The sequence below is a fragment of the Myodes glareolus genome, chromosome 1, assembly GCF_982192425.1.
Source record: "Myodes glareolus chromosome 1, mMyoGla1.1, whole genome shotgun sequence".
NCBI lineage: Eukaryota > Metazoa > Chordata > Mammalia > Rodentia > Cricetidae > Myodes > Myodes glareolus.
The window spans coordinates 17,648,458-17,657,390 of NC_142026.1; the positions used below are offsets into that span (position 1 = coordinate 17,648,458).

General features: G+C 53.9%; 2 protein-coding genes across 3 annotated transcripts; one reads left to right on the top strand and one right to left on the bottom strand.

Moving 5' to 3' along the window:
* The first annotated feature begins 44 nt into the window (after window positions 1-44).
* Stk16 (serine/threonine kinase 16) lies at window positions 45-3,299 on the top strand. 2 transcript variants are annotated; one of them, XM_048458834.3, is made up of 8 exons: window positions 45-113; window positions 471-645; window positions 1,179-1,398; window positions 1,663-1,796; window positions 1,942-2,062; window positions 2,188-2,283; window positions 2,655-2,776; window positions 2,887-3,299. In XM_048458834.3, exons 2-8 carry the CDS (start codon window positions 560-562, stop codon window positions 3,023-3,025), a joined length of 918 nt encoding a protein of 305 aa, XP_048314791.1. In that variant the 5' UTR covers window positions 45-113; window positions 471-559; the 3' UTR covers window positions 3,026-3,299. The 2 variants fall into 2 exon arrangements, with proteins under 2 accessions (XP_048314791.1, XP_048314792.1); XM_048458835.3 differs by lacking the exon at window positions 45-113 and adding an exon at window positions 120-284.
* A 753-nt stretch (window positions 3,300-4,052) lies between these two features.
* On the bottom strand, window positions 4,053-8,380 carry Tuba4a (tubulin alpha 4a). The gene is made up of 4 exons (XM_087904575.1): window positions 8,233-8,380; window positions 6,249-6,471; window positions 5,885-6,033; window positions 4,053-5,658 (listed from the first exon to the last, which is right to left on the bottom strand). The coding sequence occupies exons 1-4, from the start codon at window positions 8,233-8,235 to the stop codon at window positions 4,687-4,689; spliced, it is 1,347 nt and encodes a 448-aa protein (XP_087760701.1). The 5' UTR covers window positions 8,236-8,380; the 3' UTR covers window positions 4,053-4,686.
* Between the last annotated feature and the right edge of the window lie 553 nt (window positions 8,381-8,933).

The following is an 8,933-nucleotide window of genomic DNA, read 5'->3' on the forward strand; positions in this document are numbered from 1 at the left end:
CATCCTCTTGCTACCTCTTGTTGCTAGGATACGGCGGGCCGTTACTTCGACGCGGACTGATGATGTCATCGTGGTTTCCGGTCCCCCTGGCTCTTTGCTCAGGCCCGAGCCAGGTCAGTGAAGAGTCTGTACTGGCAGATCCTGTGCCTGGTCCCGGGCTTCGGAGGGTGGGCTCAGCCAGAGGTGGGCTCGAGTCCCGCACCTCCTGAGCAGCCACCCCATGCCCGACGGGCGTGAGAGCGGGACCTGGCCGAAGGTGTGCCGGGGTTGGAGGAAGCGGCCTGGTAAGACGCAGCGTGGCTTGAAGCTCTGAAGCGCCAGAACTCAGCCTTCTTAGCGCTGGAGTCGCCGGGGCCTGTTTTCTTTAGACGCGAATCTGGGTTCCTGAAGCTGGACCTGAGCTCTCCGTATTGGTACCTCAGTGGCTCTCAGAATTGTTCTTGACCCTCCACCTGCTGTTTTCATTCCAGCATGCTCCGCAGGACCACCAACCCATCGCGTGGAAGAGCCCACTCTCCCTGGAAGACAGACCATCCTTGAAGAGAATGACTGAGACATTATGGGCCACGCACTGTGTGTCTGCTCCCGGGGAACTGTCATCATTGACAATAAGCGTTACCTCTTCATCCAGAAATTGGGGGAGGGGTGAGTGTTTGGAAGTCACTTAGCTAGTCCCAGATCATTTAGGGACAATGGCCAGCACGTGATAGAGACATAAGAGTGTTAGCCTTAGATTCTACCTCACCCGACTTAGCTAAATGGGTCTGGAAAGTGGAATCTGGACCCTGGCCTCCTGGATCCACCTTGTGTGACCTTAAGTAAACTGTGGTTTCTTCATCTGCTTAATGGAGATGATTCTAATGACTCACCGAGGAACTTGGGAGAACTGAGATAGTATATTTTTTTAAAAATATGTCACCCAGTGCCTGGCTCATAAGCTCTCGATAAATGCTGGTTGGTGCTTGATAGTAATTGAATATCTTGTGCTCCGACCATAGAACCTCGGTGATTTCTGGGTCCCTGCTCTCGAGGAGCTTAAATCCTGAGTCTTGAAACTGTATGCGAGCCACATCTTGGGAGGGTTTCTACTCCTTGTGCGAGGCACCCCTCCCTAAGGGAATTCCTCTGGGTCCAAGCCTTGTGGGAGATGGTCCTTCACTGACCCCTTTGGCCCACAGTGGGTTCAGCTATGTGGACCTAGTGGAGGGGTTACATGATGGACACTTCTACGCCCTGAAGCGAATCCTGTGTCATGAGCAGCAGGACCAGGAAGAGGCCCAGCGAGAGGCGGACATGCATCGCCTCTTCCAGCACCCCAACATCCTCCGCCTCGTGGCTTACTGTCTGAAAGAACGAGGTGCTAAGCATGAAGCCTGGCTGCTGCTACCCTTCTTCAAGGTCAGAAAGGCTGGTGGTTACAGAAGGGATTGTAACATGGCTCTACCAAGGGCTCTCTGGGTAGTCAAACATAAATATGCTGGGAACACATGTCCTGGTTTTGGCCATTATAAATTTGGGGCTATTCGACATCCCACAGAGCCCCAGATGATCAGTAACAGGTGTATGTGGCAAAAGGTTAACAGACTTTAATACAGAACAGAAGTGAGTCCCAGGTAGTAGAGCCTTCAAAGACATCTCAACCCAGGAAAATTTGTGTTGTAGAGAGGTACACTGTGGAATGAGATAGAAAGGCTGAAGGACCAAGGGAACTTCCTGACTGAGGACCAAATCCTTGTGTTGTTGCTGGGTATCTGCAGAGGCCTTGAGGCCATTCATGCCAAAGGCTATGCACACAGGTCAGTGGGACCCTATGCACTTACGGTACCAAGGGAAGAGTTGTGCCAAGAGAATTGGGGTATCCCTGCACTCTACCCATGGTGCTCCCTGGGATACCAGCTTCCCCATCTCGGATATCCTCGGGTCATTTTCCCTTTCCTCCAGGGACCTGAAGCCCACCAATATTTTGCTTGGTGACGAGGGGCAGCCAGTTTTAATGGACTTGGGTTCTATGAATCAAGCATGCATCCAGGTGGAGGGCTCACGCCAGGCCTTAACTCTACAGGTAAGAGAATCTCCAGGTTTTTTGTCCATCTCCTTCCCATCCCCAACTCATTCTGATGCATGCACCAACTGGGTCACATGATATGGCTTGTGCTCCACTTTTGAGCTCTGGGTGCACTGTTCCAGGACTGGGCGGCCCAGCGGTGCACCATCTCCTACCGGGCACCTGAGCTTTTTTCTGTGCAGAGCCACTGTGTCATCGATGAGCGGACTGATGTCTGGGTGAGGAGCATGTGGCTGGGAACCTGGGAGAAGCAGGGTGTGCCTCTGTACTACTGTGGAGGAAAAGGAAGGAGATCCTTGGTTTCTGTTGCATGGATCTCCAGAACCACAGTATGTGTCTCCCTATCTCTTTACTTCCTTCCTGGGAACCGTCACTGATACTGTCCTCAGGAAGTGGTGTCATCTCTGTGGCTGAACTGGGTGAACTGTGGCTGGAGGCAATAGCTAAACAGGGGCTGGAGAAGCCTCCTGCTAACACAGTTCCTCTGGGTGAGGTTGGCATATTTTTAGCTTACATGATCTTCTTTTACCGTAGTAACAAATAGGATACCATTTTCCCCCTTTCCAGTAACTAACCAAATTATGCTCAGTCTCTAGGCTGTGTGCTTTATGCCATGATGTTTGGGGAAGGCCCTTATGATATGGTGTTCCAGAAGGGTGACAGTGTGGCCCTGGCTGTGCAGAATGAACTCAGCATCCCACAAAGCCCCAGGTGAGCAGCAAGAGGGACACCAAGCATTGTAGGCTCTTGCCTAGAGCCAGCCAAGTTGGAATCTTAGCAATTGTAGGAGTCCTCCAGTCCTCTGCCTCCACCTCCCACAGGCATTCTTCAGCATTGCGACAGCTTTTGGCCTCTATGATGACTGTGGACCCCCAGCAGCGCCCTCACATTCCTGTCCTCCTCAGTCAGTTGGAGGCATTGCAGCCACCGGCTCCTGGCCAGCATACCACCCAAATCTGATGAACTGGGCTTGTTGGGAAGACAACCTTGAAGGCTTCATCTCACTGGAACTCCTTCCATTCTACCCAGGATGGCTTTTATAGCTACGGGCAAGGATGATGGGTCCTTGTGTATTCTGCTCTCCGATCCCAATACCTGGGCAGGGAGCCTAGGGTGAGTCAGGGGAAACTGAAACAAAATAGGGCTCAAAGCTGGACTGCTGGGCACACATCATGTTCTGCCTCCAAGTCTGGGGGCAGGAGAATACATAACAGAATAAAGTGAAAAGACTGTGTGTCTTTTAGGTCACTGTGTCTGGAGGGAAGGAGCGGTGAACTGTCTGGCTGTTGTTTCCAAGGGAATAGCCTGGGAAGGGGACTGGTGTGATGGTTGAGGCAGATGTGCTTCTTGAGATTTGGCTGCTCTGGCAGCAGAGGGGTCTTTAAGCTCGCCTTAGTCAAAACCAGAAGAGTCTCCGGTTTGAGCTGGTTTCTGCCTGTGCCAAGAAGCGGGACCAGGATCCCCTTGAAAGCACACCCAACTAGTTCTGTCATTCATTCCAGAAGTGGGTAGCTTAGACCAGCCCAGCCCGGCAGGTTTGCCAAGTCCATGACCTCTGAGTAGAAGCACACCAGGTCTCCTTTCCTCAGCTGAGGACAAGGGAATGGCACTGGTATCCATTTTTTCCAGTCTCCCTGACTGTTCTAGCTCATACATAGTTAATAATTGATGAGGCTAGTGGCCTGTGGCAGTACCCAGCAGGCACTTCCTGCCCCGTTTGCTGAGTAAACAGGCACCCTGCCTTAGCTGGGCTTTAAACCAGTTCCTCAGGGAAGGGCACTGCGTCCCTGAATCACCAGGGAGGGAAGGGCAAGGGCAGGGTTGGCTCTTCTGGAGATTTTGAAGCTTCCTCCCCCAAGCCATGCCCACCCCTATATGCTGACGTCAACCTGAGTCCTAGGGTGCCTATTAGTGAAGTATAATTTTTCCCTAGGGACCAGGCAGGCTTCCACCCTGAGCAGAGGCTGAGGCCAAAAGAACACAAACAGAAGGGAGACGTCCTGACTTTTAATAGCATAGCTTCCGCCCCAGAAAGCAAGACAGACAGCAAGCTATGCAAAGCTGCTGGAGGTGAATGGCACAAACAACCAGGAGATTGCCCTTGTTCCCGCCCATCCCCCAAGTCTGTGAGGTGGCTTTATGCCCAGGAACTTTGGGCCCGCCCAGCCCCCATTCCCAAACCCTCAGTGTACAACAAAGCTTGGGCCAAGCCTTGCTTCTAAAGCTGTTGAGTGAAGCGGTAGCAAGAGCAAAAGCAGTCCAACCATCCAACACACACTACCAGACGTCATTTCCTGTTTGGAAAAGCGAAGACTTGGATCTTGCAATAGTTTGTAGCTAGACAGACAGGTCCAGGATTTGGTCCTCCTTTCTTTCCTATACTGGGTGTCCGTAGGACCTAACATCAATGTCCTTAGGTTCATACTTTCTGGGTCTCAATATGGGGCCTCACCTTGAGCCATGTAAGGGTAAAAGGTCAAGGGTGGGCGGCAAATAGCGGGAAGTAGCAGCCATAGCAGAAGCTCAAGCAGTCACATAGGGGACAAGAGACCGTGCCAAGGAGACTTTATTTCGAAAGGATTTTGTAATAAACAGAATGAAAAGAGGCTCCAAGTGGCTGTCTATTCTTCTCCCTCATCCTCATCCTCATAGGAGTCGATGCCTACTTCCTCATAATCCTTTTCCAGGGCAGCCATATCCTCTCGAGCCTCAGAGAACTCACCCTCCTCCATGCCCTCACCCACGTACCAGTGTACAAAAGCTCTCTTGGCATACATCAAGTCAAACTTGTGGTCCAGGCGGGCCCAGGCCTCAGCAATGGCAGTTGTGTTGCTCAACATGCACACTGCACGCTGCACCTTGGCCAGGTCACCCCCAGGCACCACAGTAGGTGGCTGGTAGTTGATACCAACCTTGAAACCTGTGGGGCACCAGTCCACAAACTGGATGCTGCGCTTGGTCTTGATGGCAGCGATAGCAGCGTTCACATCCTTGGGTACCACATCTCCGCGGTACAGCAGGCAGCAGGCCATGTACTTGCCATGCCGAGGGTCACACTTCACCATCTGGTTGGCAGGCTCGAAGCAGGCATTGGTGATCTCTGCCACTGACAGCTGCTCATGGTAGGCCTTCTCTGCAGAAATGACGGGTGCATAGGTGGCCAGGGGGAAGTGGATTCGAGGGTAGGGTACCAGGTTGGTCTGGAACTCTGTCAGGTCCACATTGAGGGCCCCATCAAAGCGCAAGGAAGCTGTGATGGAGGAGACAATTTGGCTGATGAGACGGTTGAGGTTGGTATAGGTTGGACGCTCGATATCCAGGTTACGGCGGCAGATGTCATAGATAGCCTCGTTGTCCACCATGAAGGCACAGTCTGAGTGCTCCAAGGTGGTATGGGTGGTCAGGATGGAGTTATAGGGCTCTACCACAGCTGTGGACACTTGTGGAGCTGGGTAGATGGAGAACTCCAGTTTGGATTTCTTGCCATAGTCAACAGAAAGTCGCTCCATCAGCAGGGAGGTGAAGCCAGAGCCGGTGCCCCCTCCAAAACTGTGAAATACTAGGAAGCCCTGAAGTCCTGTGCACTGATCAGACTGAAAGGCAAGGAAGAAAAAGCAATATAGGTAGGAGAGGTCCAACAAAATGTCTTCTAGTTTTATGAAGCCTAAAGTATCTCAGAAGTTAGGGCAAAGACTGAATGATCCCCTAAACAGCATCAAATTCTAAAACACATACAGCTGGAGCTGATCCTGGAAACGGATCTGAAAACTTCCTGAACATTGAGTCCAGAGTTCCCTCCCTGCCAAGCTATAGTCTCACCAGTTTGCGGATCCGGTCCAGCACTGGGTCGATAATTTCCTTGCCAATGGTGTAGTGACCACGGGCATAGTTGTTGGCTGCATCTTCTTTCCCAGTGATAAGCTGCTCTGGATGGAAGAGCTGGCGGTATGGGCCATTTCGGATCTCATCTGAAAGACCACACATCATATTGCTGAGGCCAAACCCACAAGGCTGTGCTCACCCTCAGAGTGGCAGCTAAAACCAGATACATGCAAAAACTGGCTTGTCCTTCTGCCAGCCTGGGGTCAGCATTCGTCTTCATCATCAAATAAAGTCAAGGGGCTTCAAGATCACAGAAACCCAGTCTAGACACTCTTCCTCAGAAGTGCACCCCCCTGCTCACCAATTACAGTCGGTTCCAGATCCACAAAGACTGCCCGAGGCACATGTTTTCCGGCTCCAGTTTCACAGAAGAAGGTGGTGAAGGAATCGTCCCCTCCACCAATGGTCTTATCGCTGGGCATCTGCCCATCAGGCTGAATCCCATGCTCCAGACAGTAGAGCTCCCAGCAGGCATTGCCCATCTGGACACCTGCCTGCCCCACATGGACTGAAATGCACTCACGCTGAGGGATACAGAGAAGGTCACAGCGTAAGCACCACATCCACAACTCCTCACTTCCCAAGGGTCTCTCCCACCCGGTCACCTATTAGCTAAGGTTACTCAGTGCAAGTGCAGTAAGTAAGCTTGGAGCTGACAGAGGTCAGAAGCAGCTGGCAGCCTCTCCAGTCTCCTCAGCACAGGACTCCCCAGATTGGAGGCGTCCAGTAGCGGAGACAGAACCCTTAGCCTAGTTCTCGGTAGAGAATTTATCAAGTGAGAGCTGTATAATCCTGTTCCATCCACAGGATACCCAGAGAGGACAGAGAGGGCATGTACACATGACAGGCAGGGCTGCAGCGTGCATATGTGTGTGTGTGTGTGTGTGTGTGTGTGTGTGTGAGAGAGAGAGAGAGAGAGAGAGAGAGAGAGAGGCTTTCCAGCTGCTTCCAGTTCATGCAGCTTCTAAAATAGGTTTAACAGTTTACAGCCAACACCCTCCTATTTGGCTAACCTTTGTCTTGAAAATGAACTAAAATTTCTCACAACCCTCTGTCCTTCTTTCCTGTGGGCAAAGAAGTGTCTCAACCTTCCATCTGGTATCAACTGACCGTTTCGGCCATCAGGATGCGGTAACCCCCACCACCTTTAAATCCCATCTGGCCTTGGAGAATCAATTCCATCTGGCTCCTCTCCCCACCTCCACCCCCACACTCTGCATGGCTTCACCACCTCCATCCGCCGCCTCAGCCCGCACGGAAATAGCAGCAATAATGCGGGTAAGCGCTGACGGCAGGTACAGGCAATACAGGTATACTGGTACAGACAGCCCCGAGGCTTCGGTCAAGCAGTCCATAATTTAGCCCCTGCAGCACCCTTCCCACAACCAAACGGCTGGGGTGGGGGTGGGGGTGTTTGCAATTTCTAAGTACCCAGAAAAGGAAGCGGAACCTGCCAGGAGGCCCCTGAGGAAACCCGCCTTGCCTCACGCACCAGGCAAGGGGGGAGCCATCTGTACCTGGGCCCTACGTCTTGCTCTCCTACTGGAGTCTTTCCAGTTACTTCCCAGCCGAAAGCCCGGATTGGGTTTCTGCCCCCGCTCCGGGGCTATAAATACAACCCCCTACATACACCTCTTTCCCTTCCCCCGCCAACCTGGCCTCGGCCGGGGCTGTCGATCAGCGCCAGCTGTCTCTGCCCGTCCTTCGAGCACCCGCGCTCCCGTAGGAGGGGCCCGCTGGCCTCCCGAGGCCAAACCCCATTCCCGCCACCTCTCCTGGCTCAGAAGGGGGTGCTGAGTCACGTATCAGGGTGTAAGGGGGAAGGAGGCACACAGAGGAAGACGGGGTGCGGTACTAAGTAACCCCTTCTACCAACCGGCGCCAAGCACGTGTTCGGTTAGTTCCAGGGACTCAGGGGATAGAGATGGGTGGTGGGGGCAGCCAAGCAGATCTTCTGCCGCCCGAGGAGAGGACTGGGCGCAGGACCGCGTGACTCCTCTCAGGAGGGTTGGGGTACAAGACGCTTAGTACGGCAGAAGGGCACTACAGCAGGGGTCCCCTCTGCTAGTTAAGCATCCTCCCCCGGTCCCCAGACTCTGAAGAAGGTGGACAACACACTAGGCCAAAGTCAGCAGGAGGAGTGGGGGGGCAAGGAGTGCAAAACTCTTGCATCTCCCGGAGACTCGGAATGCTAAGTGAAGGGCCCCCAGCATCTCTATTGGGAGTTCCCCCAAAGGAGCGGGGCATTTACAGGACCAGAGAGATCCCGGTGGGGCCTCACTCACCATGATGAGTCTGGGTTGTGCGTCTCACGTAGAGTCGGGGTCACGGGTCTCGGTGAGATCTGCGGAGCTGCAGTGCCGCACCACTCTTATAAGCAGGAGGCGGGACCCGCGCGCTCAGTCCGCCCACCATGGGGCGGGGCGGTCCAAAGACCACACCCCCGTCAGGGTAGGTGGCCACGATCTTTGAAGCCAAGTCTGATCCCCTCCCCCTGTCGAGCCGGATTCCCTCACCTGTCGGGTTTGGGTTAGAAGCAGCGGCCCATTTTCGTTCCTAGTTTTGAGCCGACGCCCCGGATTCCGAAGGTCCGAAGCCAGGAAGCAGGGTGCGGTGATAGGGAGTGTCTCAACTGCACCTGCGTCAAGCGGACGCCCATGGTGCAGGTATTCCGATTCAGGGAGGATGAGGTTCAAACAATCTTTCAGAAGCGGCTGTCCCTGGCCTTCTCCGCTGTCCTCCCAGTGTCGCCTCCTGGGAGCTTCGGGCGGGCTGGGTTGCTGGGGCTGGTCGCCCGAGACCCCCTTACTGCAGACCGCCGCCTGCTGGTCCCCGGCCGAGATGGCAGGCTTTCGCCCACACCTGTGGGAGGCCGAGGACCGAGAACTACAGAGCCTGAGCCCCAGGGTGCCTGCCGATCCCGTAAACTGTGCGGCAGCGCCGAGTCTCGCGGCCAATCTACGACGGCCGACATGAGAATCTGCCA